Source organism: Myxocyprinus asiaticus, chromosome 14 (genome assembly GCF_019703515.2).
Source record: "Myxocyprinus asiaticus isolate MX2 ecotype Aquarium Trade chromosome 14, UBuf_Myxa_2, whole genome shotgun sequence".
In the NCBI taxonomy this organism is placed as follows: domain Eukaryota; kingdom Metazoa; phylum Chordata; class Actinopteri; order Cypriniformes; family Catostomidae; genus Myxocyprinus; species Myxocyprinus asiaticus.
This window is the reverse complement of record NC_059357.1, coordinates 24,805,536-24,833,123: the sequence shown is the minus strand read 5'-3', so window position 1 is coordinate 24,833,123 and position 27,588 is coordinate 24,805,536. Positions and strand designations below refer to the sequence as shown.

The 27,588-nt window shown below is 39.7% G+C and overlaps 1 protein-coding gene across 1 annotated transcript in view; it reads right to left on the bottom strand.

Annotated features, from left to right (window-relative positions):
- Nucleotides 1-1,814: 1,814 nt before the first annotated feature.
- LOC127452031 (carbonic anhydrase-related protein 10-like) overlaps nucleotides 1,815-27,588 on the bottom strand; it is a 40,464-nt gene continuing 14,690 nt past the window's right edge. Inside the window, exons 3-9 of the mRNA XM_051717155.1 lie at nucleotides 22,418-22,560; nucleotides 17,124-17,309; nucleotides 7,224-7,319; nucleotides 4,759-4,831; nucleotides 3,876-4,030; nucleotides 3,398-3,569; nucleotides 1,815-3,152 (exon numbers count right to left, since the gene is read on the bottom strand). Coding sequence (XP_051573115.1) covers nucleotides 3,130-3,152; nucleotides 3,398-3,569; nucleotides 3,876-4,030; nucleotides 4,759-4,831; nucleotides 7,224-7,319; nucleotides 17,124-17,309; nucleotides 22,418-22,560 — 848 coding nt within the window. The 3' untranslated portion in view covers nucleotides 1,815-3,129. The remainder of the gene's footprint in view (nucleotides 3,153-3,397; nucleotides 3,570-3,875; nucleotides 4,031-4,758; nucleotides 4,832-7,223; nucleotides 7,320-17,123; nucleotides 17,310-22,417; nucleotides 22,561-27,588) is intronic.

Sequence of the window (27,588 nt, the reverse complement as noted above, 5' to 3'; positions counted from 1 at the left end):
ATCATTTACTCACCCTCATGCCATCCCAGATGTGTATGACTTTCTTTCATCTGTAGAATGCAAACAAAGATTTTAGAAGAACATTTCAGCTCTGTAAGTTAATTCAATGCAAGTGAATGGTGGCCAGACATTTCAAGCTACAAAAAGCACATTAAGGGATCATAAAGTTATCCATACTATGACAGTGGTTAAATCCATGTCTTCTGAAGTGATTCAGTTGGTTTTGGGTGAAAACAAACCAAACCGTAACTCATTTTCACTGTATATCTTGCCACTGCAATCTCTAGGCACGGTCATGATTTCAAGCTGGATTTCACTTTCTAGTGCTTGATGCATGCGCAGAGCCCTAGGTGGCGCTATAGGAAGTGTAATCGAACTTGAAATCCTGATCACCAAGAAGACTGCTAATGTCAAGATTTATAGTCAAAAAAGGAGTTATATTTTGGTCTATTCTCACTCAAAAACCAATTGGATCCGTTCAGAAGACATTGTCTTATGGATTACTCTTCTGCTGCTTTTATGTGCTTTTTGGAGCTTCAAAGGTCTGGCCACCATTCACTTACATTGAATTGACCTAAATAACAGCAATATTCTTCTGAAAATATATACTTTTTGTGTGTGTGTTCTGCAGAATTTTTTTTAAGTCACACATCTTGGATCGAATGAGGGTGAGAAAATTATGAGAGAATTTTAATTTTTAAACGAACTATCCCTTTAATGGTACATTCAAGTCACATCAGAATGATCATATTTATGGGATTATGGGGCCAAAAAGCAACCACCCAGCAACCACCCACAACACCCTGCATAGCAATGTGCTGAATCACAGTTAAAACAACTTAACAGCATAGCAACAACCTGACAACCACCTAGAACACCCTGTCAACTGCAGAGCAATGTGAAAAAAACACAGAAAACTTAGCAACAGCATAGTAACAACCTGGCAACCACATACTGTATCAATGCGCCATATCATCTTGACAACTGCATAGCATGCCCTAGCAACCATCCAGAAAACCCTAGTTACCACATAATGTAGCATAAATGTGCTACAAAGCAAATATTACAACCACCAGAAAACTAGTTTTGCTTCGGCAAAGACAATTCACTTCTTCATAAAATTTCAAAATAAATATTGTTGGACATTTTCATGAGCGCTGGTAATTATTCATACACATCGCACTTATGTTTAAATGTAAAATGTAAACGCATGTGATTGACTTTTATATGAACAGGTCTCCTGGAAAGGCAGGAGACTGATCGCACATAACTTCATTATTTCACAGCTTTCATAATGTTTAAGCCTAAACTTATCAATTTAATTAGTCGAAAGAAAAAAAATAAACTCACATCAGCAGTTTCTTGTCTTCCCCAGAGGAGACAGACAACGGAACACATAATCTGTCGCACACTTCGCTTGTGATTTTGATTCAGATTCATGATTCGCAAAACAAATCATTCAGACCACTTTTTGAATATTTTTGTTCAGTTCAAATTAATCAAATTTAAAAGATTCGACTTAAATGATTATTTCAACGAATCACACATCACTATCGCTGATCTGCATGCATTTTTGTTTGCGGTGTTCAGTCGCAAAAGTAAGGAAAGGGTCTGGAGAAATTTATCGGAGTAAAAGTATCAATTTTCTCTTCAAAATGTAGTAAAGTGAAAGTAAAAGTCCAAAGAAATATTTATTCTCAAGTAAAGTACAAATATTAAAAAACTGTACTTAAGTACAGTAACGAAGTATTTGCTCCATTGAAGAGTACACTGACATGACTGAAAAGACCAGCATTCGGATATAATTTGGCACTATACAATTCAGATGTTTATTGTGTTTTAACATTTAAAATATACTTGTCATTAATTTATCATGAGATTGAAATTACATTTAATATCATGTTTTCTATTACCCTTTTGATTGGCTACCGTTTGCATTAAAGGGACAGTTCACTCAGTTCACTTTTTTTTTTTCACCCTAATGTTCTTCCAAACCCATAAGACTTTCTTCCATGGAACACAAAAGGAGTTGTTAGGCTGAATGTTATCCTCAGTCACCATTCACTTTCATTGAAAAAGATGCATTTGAAGTGAATGGTGACTGAGGATAACATCCAGCCTAACTTCTTTTGTGTTCCACTTAAGAAATAATGTCATATAGGTTTGGAACAACATGAGGTAATGATGACAGTGTTTATTTACATGAATTATTCCTTTAACTTTACAGCATTACAATACCCCAGATCTGTGTCAGAAATGAACTTTTCCATAAAGGGGCAATAATTGCCCTCTGGATCTGATTTTAAGGGGAATTTTTTACATTTACGGGGGCATTTTTCTCTATACATAAAAAAATTATACTGTGTCATCCTTTTATTCAAATACTTCAATTGAATCAATTTATTAACATAAGTTATCAATGTGAATAATTAGACAGAGAATATTTCCTCCTACCCATAAAATAAATAAACATCAAATCATATTTTATGTGATAATGTTTATAATTAAACTTAAAATAGAATATTGATAACTATACTATATATATATATATAAAATGCATTTTCATCACTTTTGGGTGGCATTTTTGCCCTGAGACCCCTTAATTTCTTACCCTGCCATTCACCAAAGGTAAAGAGAAAAGTTCACCATGACCACTTCAAATATTTATTGGGCAGATATCACTCAATTAATTTAGCACTGTAAACACTTAGTGAAGGCAATATGCTCAGAACAGTCCAAGATACAGACTTGAAATCCTTTTGTTTGTCTGATGTCAAATTTAAGTCCATATCACTGTGCATCAAGCAAAGGTAGTTATTTGTTCACTGCAACACGCATTGATTGCACCTGCTTTTTAGATGCAGACTGTCATTGAAAGTCAGTTGTGCCTCATCGAACCCCTGTCTACAAAGGTACGTAAGCAATTGCTTTCACTGTCTTTGACATATATGTTGTTATAAACATATAAAACACATATAAAAGTTTTTTTATTTTTTATTGAAGAGTCCTCTTTTAAGTCCTTTGTCTTGTTGATAGCTTCATCTTGCAGCATTTGTCCAAACTTCCTCAGTTTGTTGGCCATATTCTTCAGATATTACCAGAGATTCTGAAGTAACTAGTCAACATCTTTTATTTTAGGAGCCATTCATTAACTGAAAAGGGAAGCAGAGAATAGGTAATCAAACAGCTTTGTCTGTGAAGAATAACACTTATTCACCAAGGGCCATTTAAAATAACTTTCTCTTTTAAGAGCAATGGTAATAATAAAACAGTTCAATAATTAATATTTAAATGTCAAATTAGAGAGCTCAGCTTTAGAGTATGTATGCTGCATGGAAAAGAGGCAGTGTGTTTTTATTGCACAAAGCATGTATGCTATACGAAGTGTGAGACAAACCTCTGTATTGTGGCCTCAGCACGCGGTTGTTGGGACAGTCCCTTCTCTGAGTGAAGTTGATGTTGGTGCGAATGCAGCGCTGGTGCAGTGGCTGGGTCGGCCGCATATTGTCACCCATACTCAAAAAGATCTGGGATGGCTGGTTTTGACTGAGAAGACGAAGAGATTGCATCTGAAGAGACAGTGGATTCAATTTCATTGTCATTGTGCATATTATTACTTTTATAATATAATATAAATGTACAGTATATATAACAAACGTACTGCATAAAAGTAATTAATTATGGTATATTCAGAGTATGTAATGTACATAATAATAAAATATGTAGAAGGCAGGGTGGAGCAGTGATACAAATAAAATATTTTAACAGTGAAATAACGTTCAATCCAAAACAGTAAATATCCAAAAGTAACTGACTAAAATGGACATCCAAAAATGCTTTACAGTGTTTTGAACATTTGACCGATGCACTTTCACCTCTATCTGTGAAATGTATATTGGCTTATTCATTAAGATCCAGGTGGCTGTCTCAAGGCACGGTGGAATAGTTATTGACCCCTCATATGTAAGAAAACGGGAGGTTTCTGGATATAGCTCCTCAATATCGAGGCCCATCAGTAAGTATGCATCATCTGAAGAAAGAGTATAAAACAAACAATGGGCTGAGATGCATTACAGAAGCATACAATAATGGATCAAAAGGATATCATCCCTCCAAGATGTCTTGATATATGCCTGCATTATCATATCAGGATTATTACTTTTAGGTTCTGTTTTGGTCATGCTTCAATCATAGGTAAATGCGGACTGGGCCATATCCATGCTATGTGTGATTAGAATTAATCTGACTATAAACAACAAAAAGTGTATTAAAAGAGATATTATTATGTGCCAATTTTAGAACACACTGACTCTTTATTGCTTATGGCCATCTTATCAATTCAGAACCTGTAAAACAGCTTAATTTCAATGAAGTAGTGGACAACTTTGCCTACACCCTTAAAGGTAACTGGCCATAGGGCCTGTGCAAGTCATAATGGGCCCCTGGTTTCAATTCAGAGAGGATAAAATGGAACTTCAAACAAAGAAGCCCACTGGGTGGTAATAGAGAGCTAAGAGTTTTATTTTAGACTTTGTTAATTAAGTTACTAAGCCCTTTATAGAGGCAATTTTTCAAACTCAGACCAAGGCAACCCCTGAACTTAATAATGCAGTTGCAGGCAATTTTCTATCAAATTTCTTTCTGTGTTAAGAAACGTAACTTTTAGAATTTTTCAAGAGTATGCAAAAGACAGTAAGACCTCCCCAGGCTCCACACTATACCGACAATAGTAAAGACAGGGTATTTGTGGATACTTACGTTTATATGTAATCCTTGTAATGGTCTCTCTGCTCAGCATACGGTTTAGAAATGAATTTGTAGGCTCTGAAATCTGAAGAGTAGAGCCATATTTTTAAGTAAACATTATACTCAAACCACACTGAATATATTGTAACTTAAAAACTGTGGTTCAATAATATTATTTGACATAATTGAATCAACCTGAATACATTAGTTTACACTAACAAAACACATTTTAAGGGTTAGATCAGGTAGAAATAGCTCTTTGAGGTAATTGCAAATAACCCCATTTTCAGTGCAGACATGTTATATTAAGGCAATAAAACATTGTTTTGTTCAATACAGTAATCACAAATGACATAAACTTTAACGATTTCAAGTGTGTAAATTCTGCGTCACTAGAATCACCAAACGGAATTACAAAAATAATGACACACAGGTTTTCCGAACACTCCCTGTCTTCTATTGGTCAACAAAACAGATATTCCCACCCCAAACTTGCCATTGTTTGAGCCAATGTTGCTGTGTTGGGCTGGTAGAGAAGGATATTGCTGCAGGCAAAAAAAAGGGGTGGGAGCTCCAAACTGCCAGCGAAGACATAGGGAGCCCCTAACCTAAACCTAACCCTAACCGTGAGTTGAAGTGACACCCCCTTTTGCAGTTGGAACAAACCCCTTTTGGATAACCCTGCCTCCTTCTGGAGTAAACACACCATCTTTTGGAGATCCTGCCCCCATTTGGAGATCTCCAGCCTGCAGCTATACCTACTTGGGCTGGTAGGGATTTTAAAGGTGCGGTCACATTAGTACCTGTGCTCCATTCACTTCCATTCATACACATAAGAATGCAGGAGAGTGGAAGCATGAGCTCATGCGAAGAAGTTTTGTATTCCGCTACCTACCAAAGTTTAGTGAAATCTGACCTGTGAATTCTTAATATGTGTGACCAATAGAAGATCTTCACATCATAGATTGACCTCTCGTGGCATAATAAAAAGAATACAAACTTCAAAGCTACAGCCATAGGGTTTGCATTGTTCCAGAGTCCAAAGTAATTTCACATGCTCAAGCCTAGTGTGACTACACCTTTAAATACAACAAAAAATGTGGAGGCTTCATGATATTCTCCGCGGCATCCATGCACAACTCACCACGCGCTGCACAGAGAGCGAGAACCACATTATAGCGACCACGAGGAGTTTACGCCATGTGACTCTACCCTCCCTAGCAACCGGGCCAGTTTGGTTGCTTAGGAGACCTGGCTGGAGTCATTTTTTTTTACATTTATTTATTGAAGATGTATGCCTTTCATCCAAATGGTCTCATTAGTTGTAGAATGGTGAAGATTTTCTGGTATCAAAATCCCTCTGTGAACCTGGATGAAACTAAACAGAGGAGGGGAGTGAGGGTGTTGCATCCTTTCATCTGAATCCCGGCAGTCCTGCCCCAATTTAGACCGGAGTCACGACTTACACCAACAGGGAGCAATTCCCGCAGCGGTTAGAGTCATATGACAGGTTAAATTCTGCCGAATCTTCTTCATAATCTACCTTTAGTTTGCATGAGAAAAGAAATGTGGTCAAAAAAACAAAACATGACCAGATGCTTCAGAATAAATTAGTAAAAATAATAATAACATTCAAATTAATAATAAAAAAATGCTAAATAGTTTTTAAATAACTTTCATTAATAGTATTAACTTTACTTTATAATGCTTAACACATGGTCGATTAATGTTCTGTACATTAAAAGAGTTAGAAATGTCATGAGAGATTAATGTACATATACAGTATATGTGAATGTATCGTACCTAAAGGCTGTAGTTAGGCATGATATGCAGCGAAGTGTCAGCAACCCCATTAGCCGTGACTATTTATACAATATTGTACGGCCTTGAGTGCCTTATTGCTTTAATAAAATGACTTCTACATAATTAAAAATATGAATGAGATATTTCACCCAAAAATTGAAATTCTTTCATAATTTACTCACTCTCATGCTGTTTCAAACCCGAATGACTTTATCTCTTCTGTGGAACAGAAAAGGAGATGTTAGGCAGAATGTAAGGGACTGACAGCACAGTCATAAGGGTTTGGAATGACATGAGGTGGAGTAAATGATGACAGAACATTTATTATTGGGAGAACTAACCCTTTAAAGAAACACATTTTCATTTAAATATTATTTTATTAAGCAAACTCCATCCTTCCACTAGAATTAATTGTTCTTGACATGTAAACAAATACGGAACGTTATTCCATAGGTGCTGCAAAGTGATATACACAGTTGCTTGAGGAACAGGCATTTTACGTCATAGCTGTTACAATATCATTAATTTTAGCATGGCTGGAACCTGCACTGACCAGTCAGCATCTAGGATCAAAACTGTCTGTTTATAATTTTTGTTTAAGACTTATTAAAGAAGCTTATTAAAGAAAGTGTTTGCCAGTTCATTACATGTTGAAAGCACCTGAGCTTACTAACCTTCATGAAAATAGAAACAACTGCAATTCCATTAGGACTCCTGGCAGCATCACTGTAATTTAAATACAAGTCCTGATTATAATGGATGAGTTGCACCTGTGAAAAGACAAAAAGAGATTCAGTAAAACATTCCAGATAACACCTGCAAGGTGAATGCATGCATGAAGCCATTACAACACTTAAGGACTTTTCACACCAAGTGCGACGCGATTATGAGAGGCGAATCACAGACGAATGGCCCTTTCCCATAGAAAGCGAAACGAATGTTCAAGTTAGCATGTTCAAAGCACATTTGAGCTGGTCCGCCCTCGGCCCTTCACCGAGTTAGAAGAAATAACCACTTGACAAGTTTGCAAAACAACAAAAAAAAGCAAATGATTCTCTAGCGAGCAGATAGAAAAAATAAAATGCATCTCTCTACCAGCCGAAGCAGCGATGACAAGTGTGTGTTTGATTTACTCAAAGAGAAAGAAAACTTTCGAGACACTTCACAAGCTATTTCGGTTCACCTGCTGGACAAGATAACTGACAGTTTTATCATGTAGACACAGTCTGAGTGGTGATTAGAAAGAATCGAGTGTAAAAAATGGTTTAGCAGTTAAAACATCTTATCATTTGGAACAATATTAATTATATTAATTATATTAATGTGTCACTGACACACATACTGTATATACTTGTGTTAAGTGCATTTGTTTAAAATCACTGCGTAATGCACACTTATAATGACTGTTAAAACAAATGTTTGACTGTATCTTATTGCCATGTACATCTACTTGTGTTATATTTGCTTAAAACCCTGCATGTTACTAATTAAACGTGATGAAATTTAAAAGCTCCAAGAGTGCAAGAAATAGGTCAAGTCATCTTTATTTGTATAGCACTTTTCACAACATACATCATTTCAAAGCAGCTTTACAGAAAATTATGCTTTAACAGAAAAAGAGGCTGTAATATCTGTAATGTCTGAGAGTCTTAATTATGTGGTTTGATTAAAAAAAACTAAACGTTATTGTAAATTGTGCCTTAAAATAAATAAATAAATAAGTAAATAATATTTATATTTAGACCCCCAGTGCTGGCGATCTCACCCAACAAAACCCATCTTCATTATCACCCATTATTAGATACTTTAATACTGCTACCGTCAGAGGCTGTTAACGAATATTAAAAATAACACAGCAATAACGATTTTGTTTTTGGTATTCAAAGGCACCCTGAAGGAGGGAACGAGATGTTGTGTCGATGTAGTGACACTAGGGGTCACCCTTGGGAGCCCCAAACACCTCTGATCTTTGAGAAAAGGCCAATGGAAATTGGCGAGTGGAATTTGCATGACACTCCCCCGGACATACGGGTATAAAAGGAGCTGGCTCGCAACCACTCATTCAGGTTTTGTGCTGAGGAGCCGAGACAGGGTCCCGGTCATTTCAGCGGGTAGTACAGTGTTGTGGCAAGAGGGACACAATGTCTCGTTCCCTCCATCATGGAACAGAGGTTACAACAGTAAACAAGACATTCCCTATCTGTCATTCACTCGACGTTGTGTCGATGTAGTGACACAAGGGGTCCCTATACGAAACGCCACAACTAGCTGAACTGTGTTACGTGGACTGCCGGTGCAGGTGCAAGCCAGCTGCTGCGTGCCAAATAGCAGGTGCACCCGGTCTGAACGTAGCCTCCCCCAACACCCCCAAGAACGTTGCACAGTCCCTCGCACCCTGGGACAAGACGTATCTACAATGGGAACAGGCCGTGCCAGCCGCCAAATTCGCTAGCCACAGGGCTAGGGAGGAAGGACATCCAGGGTGCACCGTCTCGTGAACTCGCATGGGGGAAAATAGTGCACATCTTCTCCTCGCTGTGCACACGCGGTACACCTGGCCAGCTGTCGCGCAAACTTACCTGTTCATACTTGACAACACACTGGATGAAACCGGCTCAACCCGGAGATTCTAAAATCTCGCGAAGGTATTGGGTGTTGCCCAGCCCGCTGCTCTGCAGATATCTGCAAAAGAGGCGCTGTTGGTTAGTGCCCAGGAGGACGTCACTCGTGGAGTGTGCTCGTAATCCCAAGGGGGAGGGCACGTCCTGGGCCTGGTATGCCAACGTGATGGCACCCACAATCCAGTGGGCAAGCCTCTGCTTAGAGACATTGTTCCCTTTCCGCTGTCCGCCAAAGCAGACAAAGAGCTGCTCAGAGCGTCCAAAGCTCTGCGTGTGATCCAAGTAGATGCTCAAAGCACGCACCGGACACAGCAATGACAAGGCTGGGTCTGCCTCCTCCCGGGGCAGCGCTTGCAGATTCACCACCTGATCCCTAAAAAGGGTCGTGGGAACCTTGGGAACATAGCCCGGTCGGGGTCTCAAGACCACGTGAGAGTATTCCGGACCAAAATCTAGGCAGGTGTCGCTGACAGAGAACGCCTGCAGGTCCCCAACCCTCTTGATGGACGTGAGCGCAGTCAGGAGGGCAGTCTTCAATGAGACTGCCTTTAGTTCAACTGACTCCAGGGGCTCAAACGGGGCTCTCCGCAGGCCCAGCAGGACCACGGAGAGATCCCACGAGGGAACGAGGTGCGGCCTAGGAGGGTTCAACCTCCTGGCGCCTCTCAGGAACCTGATAATTAGGTTGTGCTTCCCCAGGGACTTACCGTCCACTGCGTCGTGGTGCGCCGCTATAGCGGCCACATACAGCTTCAAGGTGGAGGGGGACAGCCACCCCTCCAGCCTCTCCTGCAGGAAGGAAAGCACTGACCCGAATGTGCATCTCTGGGGGTCTTCGCCTCGGGAAGAACACCAATTTGCGAACAAACGCCACTTCAAGGCATACAACTGCCTCATAGAGGGAACCCTGGCCTGAGTGATCGTGTCTAAAACCACCGGTGGTAGGCCTCTTAGGTCTTCCACATCCCATCCAAGGGCCAGAGATGGAGATTCCAGAGGTCTGGTTGCGGGTGCCAGATGGTGCCCCGTCCCTGAGAGAGGAGGTCCTCCCTCAGAGGAACTCACCAGGGAGGGGCTGTCGTGAGGAGCATGAGTTCTGAGAACCAAGTCTGGGTGGGCCAGTATGGCGCCACAAGGATGACCTGTTCCTCATCCTCCCTGACCTTGCACAAGGTCTGTGCAAGCAGTCTCACTGGGGGGAACGCATACTTGTGCAGCCCCTGGGGCCAGCTGTGCACCAGCACATCTGTGCCGAGGGGAGCCTCGTCAGAGAATACCAGAGCGGGCAGTGGAAGGATTCCTGGAAAGCAAACAGGTCTACCTGTGCTTCACCGAATCGACTCTAAATCAGCAGGACCACCTGGGGGTGGAGTCTCCACTCTTCCCTGAGCATCACCTGTCGTGACAGCGTGTCCGCTGTACGGTTGAGGTCGCCCGGGATGTGAGTGGCCCACAGCAACTTCAGAGGAGGAGACGGAGGGCGAGTTGCGACATGCGATGCAAGAGTAAGCCACCTTGGCGGTTTATATATGCTACCACCGCCGTGTTGTCCATCCGGACCAACACGAGCTTGCCCTGGATCAATGATCGAAGCCTCCGCAGGGCCAGCAATACCGCCAGCAACTTGAGGCAGTTGATATGCCAACGCACTCGTGGTCCTGTCCAGAAGCCACACGATGCCCCAGCCTAACTTGGAGGCATCTGTCGTAACCACGCCTGGACACTCGCTGTAATGGGACCCCTGCCCACAGAAATGCAAGGTCTGTCCAAGGGCTGAACATGTGGTGGCAGATCGGTGTGAAGGCCACACGATGCGTGCCATGGTGCCGTGCCCATCTCTTGGGACTTGAGTCTGAAGCCAGTGCTGGAGCGGTCTCATATGCATCAACCCGAGCGCAGTGACCGCCTGACCGTGACACGGACAGATGCCGGGCGAACTGAATCAGAATCAGAACTGAAAACTGACCAGCCAGCACGACGGGTTGGAGAGCGCTAGCCACGCCTCCAAACTCCACGCAAGGGGCACCAAGGGGACAAACACATTTGACATACCTGCTGCTGGTGGGGCCTTGCGGCGGGGATGAGCAGGAACGGCCACGTCGAGGAAACCTCTGCGGCGAGCAGATGGGGTGCGGGACCTTGAACCACACCGGGGCAGGATGTGTTGAATCGCCTCCATCTGCTTCTTCACAGCTGAGAACTGCTGGGCAAAGTCCTCAATGGTGTCACCGAATAGGCCAATCTGGCAGATGGGAGCATTGAGGAAGCGGACCTTGTCGGCGTCCTTCATCTCGACCAGATTCAGCCAAAGTTGGCACTCCTGGACCACCAAGGTGACATCGCCTGCCTGAGTGCCCTCGCTGTGACCTTCATTGCCTGGAGGGCGAGATCGTTTGCAGAGCGCAGCTCCTGCATCACTTCGGGGTCAGGACTACCCACGTGCAGCTCTTTCAGTGCCTTGGCCTGGCGTACTTGCAGGAGGGCCATGGCATGCAGGGCTGTCTCATCCCAGAACTCGACTGGGGCAAACGAGCGTACTGGGGAATGGGAAGTCCGTGGGGGATTACCCAGCAGAACCACTCCCATTGAGGTCCCCAAATCGCCCCCAGCACTAATCGACCCGGCCTCGTACCTGTAGGTAGACAGGCCCTTTCCCCCGGAAGAAAGAAAGCCACGACCGCAACGTTGCCATGGTCATGTTCTCGCAGTGAGGACACGAACCATCCACAAATGCTGCCTCAACGTGACTACGGCCCAGACGCGTGAGACAGCGCTCGTGGCCGTCAGAGGTGGAGAGATAGCGACCGCATCCAGGAACTACACAGATGGAAAGGTATCTTTAAAAAGATGCTCTCCGTCAGTGCACACTCTTTTAGAGGAAATACTCTTTTCTGCAAGAATATATACTCTTTCAGCTGTCGCAGCACCCAGGGGCGTACTCAGCATCAAATGCGCAGAGGGGTAGAAAGCCGCTGAAATGCGCCGTATATCCAACAGCATACACTTCTCGATGTGAGGTGAATGGAACGGTAGTGGAACTCGCTGCTCAGCACCACTTGGCTCCGAAGAAAAAATCTGAATAAATGGTTGCGAGCCAGCTCCTTTTATACCCATATGTCTGGGGGAGTGGCATGCAAATTCCACTCGCCAATTCCCATTGGCCTTTTCTAAAAAATCAGAGGTGTTTGGGGCTCCCAAGTGCGACCCCTAGTGTCACTACATCGACACAACGTCGAGTGAGTGACAGATATGGAACACTTAAATTGTTTATTTAAAAAGTGATACAAAGGCAAAGATGCCGCAATATACATTATATTAAAGATATAAGAGCAAGATTAAATGCAAAGGTCAAACAATGCAGCAATATGGAATAAATTAGACAATCCACATAAGATCAGATAATTTTTAAAGGGGATGCAAGGCAGTGATGCAGCAATATAATTAACATGTTTTGTTTTTTTTTTCAGTTTTTAAGGCATTTGATGCAAATTAAATACACATCCTCAGTGCTGGTTCAGGAGTTACTTCACCGTTTAATGTTGGTGGTCAAAACAGCTTTCTGTGCTTAAGTGCCACCTGTTGCTCTGGTTCTGCAACAGCTTTTGACACGTGATCTAAAGCTTATATATTATTGGTAAGGGTATTTCTTCACTGGGCGAAGAAAAAAAAATTGACACACCATAAAAAAAAAGGTTTGCTCTTTCGCATGCGATTTGGTGCAGATGTTCGCTCCGGGTGAGAATGGCTCATTAGGAATCTATTGTTTTGATTCAAAATGTTGAACATTCATGTTTGGTGTGCAAAAGCTTTAAGGCTGTACAACTCCCAGCAAAGTCTTTTTAGCAAGTCAGTCCACTGTCGGCCATCTTTGGAATGGTCTCAGGAGGCTATTTCCAGTCATGCCAGTGCATCTCCTATCTATTTGAATGGGGAAAGATCAAAATCTCAAAAACGGCTGGTCAAGATTACAATCAAAGAACATCAGCATATTATCACTGCTATGCTGATGACACCCAGATTTATACATCCACACGTTTTGATGAAACCCATGCCATCAGCTCATTAACTGCCTGTATCAATGATGTAAAAATTTGGTTAAACAGTAATTTCCTCAAATTCAATGCTGAAAAAACTGAGATCATGATTTCTGGGCCACAAACACTTATAAGAAATATTGACATTTGTGTCAATATTAATGGAAATCTGACCAAACCCTCTAAAACCATTAAGAATCACTTTCGATCCACCTCTTACTTTTGAAGACCACATTAGAACCATCACTAAAACTGCTTTCTTCCATCTATGTCACATTGCACGACTTCGGATGCGGAATCACTAGTTCATGGTTTCATATCATCACGTCTTGACTACTGTAATTCACTCATTACTGGCCTACCAGCTAAAACTATTGCCCGATTACAACACATCCAAAACTCTGCAGCTAGAGTTCTCACTAACACCAAGCAGTCTGCACACATTACTCCCATTTTGTTTAGTCTTCACTGGCTGTCTGTCTCATGCTGTATTAAGTTTAAAATTCTTCTCCTGACATACAAAGGTTATATATCATTATATATGTGATCTGCTGCATCCATGCACACCAGCATGCACTCTTCATTCTTCTGATTCCAAATTGTTGTCTGTCCCAAGATTTCGTCTATCCACTTTTGGTGGGAGATCCTTCAGTGTAGTTGCACCTAAACTGTCTACCTCAGAGCCTCTGTGACATCTCCTCTATTTCTGTCTTTAAATCTCAGCTTGAAACACATCTTTTCTCAGCGCATTATCTGTCTATTACTGATTGATGTTTTATTTTCCCTTTTGTAATTTAGATTGTAACTTCTGTTGAAATGAATATTAATGTACTTTGTCCTGTTAAATGTATACGGAGTGTAAAGTGTCCTTGATCTTGTGGAAAGGCGCTATATAAGTACAAATTATTATTAAAACTTATAATTATTTCAAATCATCAATAAAACCTGACAATACTGATATCAAAAATTGTGATTGTTTACCTCATATTACACTAAAAAAACGCAATTTTCTCGGCTTGTATAGCTAATGTGCATGCTTGTTCTAGAGTTGATTGACAGGCGATGTCTGTATCTAAAAGGTGATTGGCTCTTTTAACTATAAGACAGGACTTCCTTCTACATCTGTTGACTGTTGGGTGCTCAGAGTTCCTTGGTTGAGCATTCCAATTTCTCTCATTAATTTTAATAGAAGTGGGCCATCTCTGCTAAATAATCTCTGCTCCCAGCACTCTACTTCCAAAATAGCTATAATCCATAACACATGCCTATAAATTATATGTGTACAGTATATAACTCCATTACTACATTAACTTCCTTTGTGTCAGCTTGTAATCTTATGTGACAGTAATGAGGTTCAGTGCATTAATCCGTATAAATATTTTGCTTTATATTGTGTATAAATTGTTAATGGAAACATTATGAAGCTCCTTTATACTCCTCCATTCTGCTTTATTGTTATTTCTGGGCAGCTCAGTGAAAACAGCGAGATTATGCCAGGAATGCTGCCGCTTAATTTTCAGTTGCTCAATATTGCATTGGAGCTATTTAGAAAATACGCTTCAGTCATCAGTTTTAATGAGTTTGCCTGTCAGGCTCAAAATTAAGTTGTTGGAAAGCTGCTACTCATATAACCTCATTTGGATTAGGAAAATGAAGTGAGGCTGCTGATTTCAGTGAAATTAGAGGTGAGGATCAGAGAATGGGCCGCACATCTTTGCCCCACACACAAGATTACGTTTAAAAATGTAAAATGTAAAGGTTTGATTTGATATTTCTTGCATGACTTGGTGGTTGGTCGGCCTTGACAAGTTGGAAACTGGCTCCAAATGAAATGCTCAATACCCCATGAAATCACTGGTAACACTGTACAATAAGGTTCCATTTGTTAACATTAGATAATGCATTAGGTATCATGAACTAACAATGAACAATATATTTTTTTACATCATTTATTAATCTTTGTTAATGTTAGCTAATAAAAATACTATTGTTCATTTTAAGTTCACGTTAGTTCATATTGCATTAACTAATGTTAACATATAGAACATTTGATTTAAAAAAGTATTACTATATGTTGAAATCAACATTCACTAAGATTAATAAATGTTTGATAAGTATTGTTCATTTTAAATTCATAACTAATGTTAACAAATTGAAGCTTATTGTAAAGAGTTACCAAATCTCTTGACAAGTGCACTTTCCTGTGTTGACATATTTCCAATTGAAACAGGAAGTTTGGGCGGGACATATCAAAGGGCTCGTTCTCTTTTAAAAATAACCATGGTTGGGAGGGTTACTTTTAAAATATATCTCTACATTACAGAATACATGCTGTAAAATATCATTTGTAACATATTCCATAAGATTACTCAAGGTCAGTAACTAAATACTTTGGATTACTTCTTCAGCACTGGTAAATTTTCTAACTTGTTTTGACTATAAACAAGTTAGTAACAAGTGAAAAAAAAAGAAATTGCCAGGACGGTAAGACAAAATAAACAAAATAAAAAAAAAGGATTATTACAATAGTAAAAAAAAAAAGAAAAACAATCGATATTGCCCTAATGTCAAAGGTCTTACTAGAGAAAAAGAATATGATCTAACATGGATTTTCTTGAAAGACAAAAAATATAATTGTGCCTGGTAACAGGTGCATTTAAAATGGCTAGAAATAAAATTTTAGCTTAGCATAAAGCTAAATGTTCACATGATAATTTACACAAGGTTTATTTCTATTTCTGCTGCTCCAAACTTACTTCAAACGTACTTCTCTGTCTGCTCGTATGAATGTAACACATCATAACAAAGTGTTTCACCGCTGTTCAAATGCACTTTGGATCGCATCATTTATATGTATAAATGTTTTCCAACTGAATAGTTTAAATATTACATGAAACAAATGACAATAAAATGCAAAGCAATTCTCTTCAGTAATCAAAATACTTTTTGAATGTTACTGTATTCTGATTACAATTTAAATTGTAACTGTGGTGGAATACAGTTACTAATATTTTGTATTTTAAATACGTAATCCCGTTACATGTATTCCATTACTCCCCAACCCTGAAAAAACCCAACAGATTTGAGTTATTTCACAGTTATGTCACTGTGAATCTTGCTACTGCTAGTCAGAAGCAGGTACATTCTCATTCTAGATATCATTTCATTGGACAACAATGTGGATACACCTCTGAATCAAGATGCATCACCAGTTTGTTTTGGTCTATTTTTCTGAACATCTATCAAACATGGACTAAGAGTCACAAAACTCCAATTTGATTTTATGGGCCATTTAAGAAACACCTGTATGATGGATGGGGCCCATATACACAGCATGTTTTCGCCACACAGGCTTGCTATCTCTCACCATAAAAATTTGTTTACATTCTTAGAGTCAGAATAAGACAAATTAACAACTATGCAAACTAGAAGATATTTACCTTTCATTTTGTTCCCCCATTGCTCCACAGTTTTATCTACCCTGTGCTTGTAACACAATCAATTCTTAAGAAAAGAATTTCTGCAATCCTGACTTTTGCCCTTAATTCAAAATAAAAAAGATTTATTATGCAAACTCAACAACACAGCACATTGTCAGAGAAATCACTGCTCAAAAGTTGCAGCAAGTGATTTTGCTTTGGAAGATTTGACTGAATTGCTGTTCAAATGAGATGTCATTTTGGTCTTGTAACTCTTTTTCATCTTTCTGTTGAAGAAAAGCAGACTGAGGGTAATAGAGCTTTGTTTTTCCGGTTCAAAAAAATCTGTGATAAAAGGGACTGACTTCCCAATTTGCCTGCTTCATTACCTTCAGTGCCAAAACTTTCAGAGTTTGTCACAGCATACAGATTTTTGAAGGGAGAAAGGTATAATTGAATCCCTCACCAGTGATGTATTTCGAGGCTCTTTGTTAGCTCACCTCTCCAGGGAAGGCCTGGCCATTGAGCAGGTGCTCTGAGCCCCGACTGTCCTCACTGCCAAAGTGAAGTCGGATTTCCTCCAGCCTGTAGCTGTAGCTCAGTGGCCCGCCAGAAATGTTCACCAGGTGCGACTTGTCTGGGCGCAGGGACACATGTCGACCTGTATTGTACATGGTTCCACTGACCTGAAAAGGTACTTAGGTTACATTTTCTGGATCAGATTCTCCTGACATTTTCATCTATGACCTTTTATGATAAAATTATGTACTAAATGAGTCACCAGATATTTCCAATGTGTCATCTACTTCTTGTGGAACAAAGGTGGTGCAGTTTTTCACCTTGCTAGGCTAAAAGACATTATCTGCGTTCTGCACTGTTGGACATTGCGCATCCAATGCATGAATACAGTAAACAGATTGAATTGTTCTGACAGACTGTGGGTATTTCAAGGTAAATACGGTCGGCAGGTGCAACTGCTGAGCAAAAGTGTTATGCCCATTCAGTGAACTACTACAGTATAGGGTTGCTCCGATACCAAAATTTTGATTTCGGTACGATACCAGCCCTGGTACCTCGGTATCGATGCTAAACTGATACTTAGGCAACAAATCAAAAAAACCTTAGATCTTTGATGAAATTACACAGAAAATTACTTGTCTAAAAGAACTGCATAAAATATTATAGATACAAATGATGATTTTTCTGTTTTCTGGATTCCATGTTAAATGTTTTAATAAAATGTTATGATCAAATTGTGTTGATATTCAGTACACTTGCTTATGGGATATTGCTTGTGATATTGGGGGGTGGGATCAAACCATTTTGGGGGTGGGAGGGTCATGGGTGTTGAGGTCACAAATATAATGGTTATATATTTGGTCCTTTAATATAGTAAAGGCGCTGAATGCAATAATTTTCTGAATAAAGGCTTGAAATGCAATACATTTGGTTTTAAAAGATACATGTATTTTTAAAGTTCACACTGTACAAGACTACCAATGTTTCTGCATTGCTAGCAGTTTGCCTGTTTTAGCCATCTTTTCTGGTTTTTGGTATCGTGATATTTCGTTAGTACTGTTATATTACACAACCCTAGTACAGTATGTAAGTTGATTTTGAATCAACTTTTAAAATAATAGAAATAATAATTTAATCTAAAATTTACCTCAAAATGAACAATCTTCATCATTTACTCGCATGCTGTTCCAAACCGTATTACTTTCTTTCTTCCATGGAACACAAAAGGAGATGTTAGGCAGAATGTTAGCCTCAGTCACCATTCACTTTCATTGTATGGAAAGTAATGCTGTGAAAGTGAATGGTGACTGAGGCTAACATTCTGCCTAACATCTCTATTTGTGTTCCACAGAGGAAAGAAGGTCATATGGATTTAGAACAACATAAGGGTGAATAATTAATGACAGAATATTTATTTTGGGGTCAACAAGTTGCACATTTATTGCAGGTTAAAATATATGTCTAAAACTAAATTGTCTAAATTTGGTTGGTCCCTCTGCAGATCAATCACTTCAAACTGAAAAAGTTACTTGAAACAGATCGAATTTGCCTTGGATTACATATATTGGCATGTCCCCTTGCATGCAAAATGTAAACTTTAACCCTAGACTATCATGACATACATTTATAACTGTTTTATTTCTTTGGTTGAGTCTTGTGGCCACTGTAAAAACAGGTGCATAACGCCCTTGCTGCTGAGGCAGTACTAGAACTATGTAGCAAATACATCTTGAAAGTTGAAAAGAAGAGGACCTATAAATGGAAAACAACACCTGGCATGTCTTGTCTTTACTCAGTAGCATTAAGGCAACTTTTCTAGTTCTAATTACTAATTAAGAAGCAAGTGTGTCTTATTATGGCATGCTACTGAACAAGAACATCTTTACGAACAGCTGTGAGGGCATCCATGAATGTATTTGAATGGGGGGATTTCAAATTAGCCAATATAGATGGCTCATTTGTGATCTTGGGATAGTTTAAAAACTGCTGATCCCTCATGAACATGAGAATAAGCAATAAATTAAGCCTGACGCTTCATCTCAATACATTCTCAGTAGGAGGTAATTAAATTCACTTTGGTCTGTGGCCCTGATATAATTCAATGTTAAATAGCAACTTAAGCTGAACTAAACTATGTCACAGTATTATGAACGGCACTCATTATTTCTTGAGCATTAATCACGACTATCCGCCAAAACACAGAAGCTAGAGATAAGATCTTATTATCTGAGATAAGATTAAGCACAAAAGAGAGCCAATATGAATGAAAGAACACCTTGCATGTAACATATTTAGTTTGTCTATCTAGAGCAGTGGATTCAAATTGTGGTCCACAGATCATTGGCAGTCAATGCAAGATTCAAAGTGGTCTGTGAGTTATTTGGCGTAGTAATAAAATATGCCTAAATAAATAAAATAATTATATTTGAAAAAAAGGCACCAACATTGAAGTAATCATCCCATAACAATGAATTAACTGATTGGTAATATTATTTTGATAGTGTGTTTCTGTTGGCTCACTTCAATAACATAACACACAGTTATGTGTCATTGTGCATTAGTCTCATTTAGGTTCATTTGTAACACTTTACAATAAGGCTGTATATATTAAAATGATCATGAACTAAGTGATTATGTGGTGACATCTAGATAACTGGGGTTTAATCAACTAAAAAAAAAAACATTAATTTATCATCTACAGTTAACATCACTGAATCAATCTGAATAATCACTAATTGCAGGTTACCACTTTTTTTTTACACACAGTGTTCATTGTTAGTTCATGCTAGTTCAAAATGCATTATGTTACAAAATGCAAGTAACATTATTATATAGGCTACAACTTTTAATATTATATATATATTATAGTATAATATATATATATAATATATAGTAGTATATTTAGAATTAACATCAAACAAGATTAGTAAGTGTTGTAAAAGTATTGTTCATTATTAGATCATCTCACTGAAAAAGGTGATAACTGGCAATTGTTACCTTAAAGGAATAGTTTGGGTTCAATACAAGTTAAGCTCAATCGACAGCATTTGTGGAATAATATTGATTACCACAAAAATTTATTTTGACTCCTCCCTCCTTTTCTTTAAAAAAGCAAACATTTGGGTTACAGTGAGACATTTACAGTACAATGGAAATGAATGGGGCCAATCCATAAATGTTAAAATACTCACTGTTTCAAAAGTATAGCCACAATACATAAACAATATGCATGTTAACATGATTTTAGTGTGATAAAATCACTTACTAACCTTTTCGGTGTAAAGTTATATCCAATTTAACAACTTTGTTGCCATGGAGATGTCAACAAACACTAAACCCTAAAATTACTAAAAATTACGATTTAAACAACTTTTCAGCTCAAATAATACGAGCTTTAAAAGAAGAAATTAATGTAAGTGCTTTTATAAATTTATTAGCTTCACATTTCTGCCTTTAAACTTACAAAAATTGGCCCCAATATATTCCATTGTAAGTGACTCACTGTAACCTCCATTTTTGCTTTTTTATAAAGAAAAGAAAGGACGAATCTAAATAAATTTTTGTGATAATTAACATTATGCCACAAATGCTGTCGATTGAGCTTAACTTGTATTAAACCCAGAATATTCCTTTAAGAAGCTATTTCTACCTAGTTGCATCTAAGTACTTTTGACTTAAAATGAACCATTTAATTTAGATGTTACCACATAAAGCACATTTTTAAGTTATTTAAAGAATTTTATTTCAGTGTATTGTGTTAACCAATGTTCACATTTACAGCCTTAATGTTAAGTGTTACTGTTCAATAACTAAATGTAGCAGTCTAGTTCATGTCAATGAAATTAGACCAAAACAGCAGTTTAGCAAAATTATAGATCAGTGGCTCAAGACAGGATCGGTGGAAATGATGTCAAATGAGACAGCTGTATGAGATTTGGGGTGTTAGATGGTCCACAATTTTAGTTATATTGTTGAAGTGGTCTGCCACCTGAAAAAACAACTTATTTGATCTAGAGTAAACTTTTGCATTACAGACCAAATTTTTCATAAAACCTTGCATAAATCTCTATTATATAACAGCCAATTCACTGAGAACATTTAGGTCTCCAATGAAATTTTCTCTAGGAATAACAGCGACTCTACATGTTGAGAACACAGTCATAACAAGCTCAAAAGAGCAATGCATACATAAATGTAACTGGGTCTCTTGAAATAGGACCAGAAAAGAATCTCCTGAGAAAAACATTAACACACTTTTATTTGGGCTCCTGTCCAAGTCTAAGGTACTGATGTATTATTGAGTTAAGATGAACTACGGTATATCTTTTTTAACCACAAACTCTTGGAGCTTCACTGAAGAATTCTGCACTGACAGCACCCTGTCAGCACAGATGGTGAGTCGGCCTAATCTCCCCCAGCAGATGCACAGCAGCATTAATCATAAAAAAGGATGTTAAATTAGGAATTAACTCTTTCCTTTCCCTCCAGCTCTTTGGACTAAATCTCTCCTATTGCACTTGAGATCTTTATTAGAACTACAGCCTGAAATCCCTTTAGAGGTCAGAGCAAAATATCTGATGTACACAAGCCATCTTTAATCAAACACTGGATCAGTGTAAATGTTGGATGGTATTTATGCCTGCTAAATGAGTTTATTCACTAATATGCTGACCGATTGCAGGTGCGCGGCATTGAAAGCATGTGGCAAGCAATTTTCTATCCCAGAGAGAATTAGTGATCTCATTACTACGCCGTTGTAACAAACTAGGTGTAGTGCATTAGCCATCAAGCCGGCACATCTTCAAAGGCTTAATTTCGAAAGCTCTACTGCCATGCTTTGTGAATATAATTGAGGATGTGGTTAATTGGCAAAAAAAGTATAAAAGGAGTCACAACTAAATTAAAATTAGCTATGCACTTTAACAAACTAAGCAACCAGCTGTCAAAAAACTGCAACAGAGGTAAGTACACTGTGTGATTATTTTTGACAAATGGACTGGCTAACTGCTAAACTGGGGTTACACCATGTGACCCAATCTCAAATTTCTGATAGTCAAAATACCAGTGAATTATTGGATATTGGACTAAAGTAAATAACGATGAAATTTATGCCTTATGTGACAGTCCATCTTATTGCGGTTGAAATAATGGGATATAGCTTTTTTAAAATACAGCAATGCTTCCTACAGATATTATAATGCAACTGTCAATCATAGTCATATTGTTACTCTAAGCCATGAGTACAATGAAAAGCTTTATACTTCCCAGTACTTACCTTCCGTTGCCCTGCATTGAGCCGTATTGGGTTGAGGAAGGGGTCAAAAATCATACGACTGGTTTCGATATTTACAGGCGACTGTCTCTTCCCAATCGCACAAAGATTCCAAGCAGTGTTAACTAGTCCCCAGAATGATGGCACTGATAAAAAAATAAAAAATAAAAAAAAGTTTAGAGCATTAACAAATTAAAATTTCAGACTTTAAAGGAGTAGATCTCCCAGCCAAAACCTCGTGGCGTTCCATTCCATATGACTTTCTTTCTTCTGCAGAACACAAAAGGAGGTGTTTAAAGAATGTCACGATGGCTGATTTTCATACAATAGAGCACAACAGTCTGGTTTTGGAGGTAAAAATCCTATAAATTTTTCCATAGACTAATTGATTTTCAATGATAACTTATAAACCTTTAAAGACAGATTTACCATTAGCTCAGAGGTTGTTCATAAATGGTATATGCTTCCGCTAAAGCTAGGGATGCACGATATATCGGCGGCAGATTTTACTTTAGAAGATCATACTGGATCTGAGAAAACACATTTTAATTACCAATGCAACATATGCATTTTGTTTCTTTATTCTGTTTGTATGTTAAAACATACAGTCATGTTGACAGTGAGTTTGTTTGCATTCCTTATTGTGGTCTTTTGACAGGTTTGAATTAAGTGCAATCCACTGTATTTATAAAAGTAGCTCATTTATTAGTGAAATTTATTATAAATTGCAGAGTCAATAGACTTTTAAAAAAAAAAAGAAAGTTGGCCATGGCAATGTAAAATTTCTTTATTTAATTGGTTCAAAGTAGGCTACATTTGGTAAATGATTGTGGGAAAAGAAAGATTTAGATGTTTCCTTGCAGATTCCTTGTTTTCTGCATTTTAAGTGTTTTAAAATAAAAGGTATTTTCCATGTTTGGTTTCATTTTGAAGTGCTCTGGATGTGGCTTTATAAGCTGAGCCTTTTGTTTTCATAATCAGGCACACAGAATGTAGATTTATTTCCAGATTTAGATTTATCTGCAAATATATTGGCTATTGGCCTCCAAATGTAAATAATTATCGGTTATTGGTATCGTGCTGGCCAGAATTTCCATATCGGTGCATCCCTAGTTGAAGCCATCAGTCCATGTTATTTCAACTTCATTGTTAGAAAATCATGCTTGAGCAGAATTCATGGTGAACAATTACAATACCCATGATCCAGCAGAGAAAGCTTCACCAATCAGAGAACTGCAGCCAACCAAGCCCACGAAACATGCCTTAGAGCGACCGCCCACTCCCATGATGTGCTGTGAATGATATAATTGAGTCGGTCTCTCTTCAGTCTTAAACTACTTATATATTTGTACATATCGAAATATGTTGCAATAACAGTAAAATATATTGTTTCTATACTTATAATCAACAACCTAAAATCAATTCTATTATATATATTCCCATAGTTTTTCATTCAATAACATTATTCGCAATGCTTCATAGGTTTGTAGTTTATGCCCTTGTGAAAGACCTTGTAAAAGACCGTAAGTGCCTTGTACCTTTTTCTTTTTGTCCGATTTTCAAATCCGATTTTTTTTGCCTCAAAACTAATTTTGTAACTTTGTGATTCACCTCGGTTGGTTTGGTTCATGGCTTACAACTCTTTTATGATGGATTTTTTGAGAAGCCATTGCAAAAAACGACGTCTGAAAAAGTGAGCGGGCACTGTTGCGCTCTATAGCAGTTGATTTGACTCCCTTTAAAGCTTACGAAAGCACCTAAAAGCATCATAAAAGTAGTCCATGCGACTCATGTGTCACATTCCAAGTCTTCTGAAGGCATGCAATCAGTTTGTATGATCAACAGACCATATTTTAAGTCATTATTCACTCTCAAATCAAATAAAATCATTGATCAACTCGTGTTTTCAAAGCTCAAATCAAATATTTTGACAAGCCAATAAAATTTATCCTCACTGGTTCTTGCGTATCTTGTGATCAAACATCTCAACACCATGAAACAAGAATCTATGCACCCACTGAACATGAAGATAGCGTGGTGTAAAAATAACAGTTGGAATTTGCCATGAATGAAGAACCAATGAGGTTTAATGTTATTGGCATGTTGCCATATTTGGTTTCTCTGTTTACAGGAGATGATCAATGATTTGATTTGATTTGAGAGTGAATCCTGACCTAAATTTCATTCTGTTCATCACTGTCACACACGTTAAGGTTCGGGTATGGAAGGAGGAGATGGGGGAGCAGTGGCACGCTTCAGGTAAGCTTTTATTTTCTGCCTTAAGTATACTTGAGTGCAGCCTTCTCGGTGCTTTTCTTAGTTCAGTCAGTACAATGTAACAAAACTCTCAGTTAACATCAACTTCTCGAAATCTTTAGCTTCACAACAAAACAATAAAACACACAATAAGGCACACCAGTCGCTGCACTCTCGTGTTGTTCTCTCTCCGCTCTCTGGCATGTATTGGCTGCTTTTGCGGTCTCTCCCCGCTATCACTGTAACGAGAAACAGCTGTTAGAAATTACGCCAACCAGCTTGACAATCCACACCACTCCCTCTCTCCCGAAAACCACGCTCCCATCCCCACATACCCCCATGCCAAACTCAGGCCAGGACAACATTCAGCCTGCCAACCCCCCCCCCATTTCTGGAGAGAATGTCAGCCACAGCCATCTGCGGCCCCGGTCTGTGGATCACCTCAAATTTGAATGGCTGAAGTGCCAGGTACCAACGGGTGATCCGCACACTGGTATCCTTTATGAGGTGGAGCCACTGGAGTGGGGCGTGATCTGAACAGAGGGTGAAGGCCCGCCCCAGCAGATAGTAGCAGAGGGTGAGGACAGCTCACTTGATTGCCAAACACTCCTTTTCTATGGCGCTGTACTTAGTTTCCCTCAGAGTGAGTTTACGGCTAATGTACAGCACTGTATGTACAGTTTTCTCCCAATTTGGAATGCCCAATTCCCACTACTTAGGTTCTCATGGTGGTCAGTTGCTCACCTCAATCAGGGCTTCTGAGACCGTCAATCCACGCATCTTATCACGTGGCTCGTCTTGATCGGTGCATGACACCGCGGAGACTCCGCATGTGGAGGCTCATGCAACTCTCTGCGATCCACGCACAACTTACCACGTGCCCCATTGAGAACCACTAATCACTACCACGAGGAGGTTACCCCATGCGACTCTACCCTCCCCAGCAACCGGGCCAATTTGGTTGCTTAGGAGACCTGGCTGGAGTCACTCAGCACACCCTAAATTCGAACTCACGACTGCAGGGGTGGTCAATACTCGCTGAGCTACCCAGGCCCCCCGATCACTGCGGTTTTGTTAATTTGGGGACGCACCTGCCCATGGCCCAAGTGGAACTCCAGACACCGAACTTCCACCCACCCAATTGCGCACTTCTTCTGGTTGGCCATGAGCCCCGCCCATTGCAGCGATCTCAGGATGGCTCTCAGATGTTGCATGTGCTGCCGCCAATCAATTCTATAAATTATGATATCATCTAGATAAGTGGCGGCATATGCCATTTTTGGCCTGAGTATTTTGTCCATGAGACGCTGGAATGTGGCAGGGGCCCCGAACAAACCGAACGGAAGGGTCACAAATTGGTATAAACCGAACAGTGTGAAAAACGCTGTTTTTTCTCGGGGGATTGGAGTTAAGGGCATCTGCCAATAATCCTGTTAAATCCAGTGTCAAATCAAATTGAGCCACGGCCAACTGATCAAGCAATTCGTCAATCCGGGGCATTAGGTACGCATCAAATTTAGACACCGTGTTCACTTTTCGATAGTTCACACAGAATTGGACCGTCCCATCGATTTTAGGTACCAGAACCATGGGGCTGGCCCAATCGCTGTGTAACTCTACTATTACGCCCATATCAAGCACTGCCTCTAATTCTTCCTGAACTACCTTTACCGGGGTGGTCTCGATGTGGTGCTCTATGAGGTTTGTGCGACCAGGGAGAGGCGAGAACATGTCTGTGAATTCCGCTTGCAACTTGGCTACCTCTGTGAGCTGCGACGGTGAGAGGTGGTTTCCACACGGGACCGGGGTGGACTGGCTGCACAGCCGATGCCCATACAGCAGCTCGAATGGAGAAAGCCCTGTGGAGGCTTGTGGGACCTCTCGCACTGCAAATAACAGGGGTTCGAGCCATTTATCCTAATTTCTAACATCCTCGTGTACAAACATACGAATCATATTTTTCAGAGTTTTATTAAATCGATCCACCAACCCATCCATTTGTGGGTGGTAAAAACTGGTGCAAATCGATTTAATACCTAATAATCTGTATAGTTCGTATTGTGTTTGTGACATAAATGTAGTGCCCTGATCAGTGAGGATTTCTTTTGGAATCCCCACTTGGGAAATTATTCTGAAGAGCGCCTCCACAACACTATGTGCCGAGATGTTGTGCAGGGGCACTGCTTCCGGATATCGCGTTGCATAATCTACCAGAACTAATTCAAAGCAATGCTCATGTGCGGTCCATTCTAATGGCCTGACGAGGTCCATACCAATTCTTTCAAAGGGTATCTCGATTAGAGGTAGAGGGTGCAATGTCACTTTTGGAGTGGCCGGTGGATTCACCAACTGACATTCATGGCATGCCGCACACCACCTACGAGCGTTCCCGTGAATGCCAGGCCAAAAAAAACGGGCCATTACTCGGTTGAGTGTATTTTTCTGTTCTAAATGGCCAGCCATCGGATTATGATGAGCCGCCTGGAAGAGTGCTTCCCTACAGCTCTTCTGTACTAATAAATGGGTTGAATTCTCTTTTGTTTAAGTGTCCTGCGTCGCTCGATACAACTGATCTTTAATAATTGAAAAATATGGGTATGCGAGTGTGACGTTAGGCTGGAGCTTTTGACCATCGATTACTCTTACTTTGTCAAATGCGTGTCTGAGGGACTTTTCACGTGACTGCTCTAAGGTGAAATCCCTATAAGGGAGTTCCCTGAGGGTGGGGACTTCCTCCCTTGCATCACTTTGACATGCAGCAAACATAGACGGCCCTGACACTGCCTCTCCAGCCATAGCATTGCACGTCAAACATGAGACATTATTTCACAGGACCCATTCACACAAATGTCCCTTAATAACTTCTTAAAATCAGGCCAATTCATCCCCAAAATCATGGGTGAGGTGGGAATTAACCG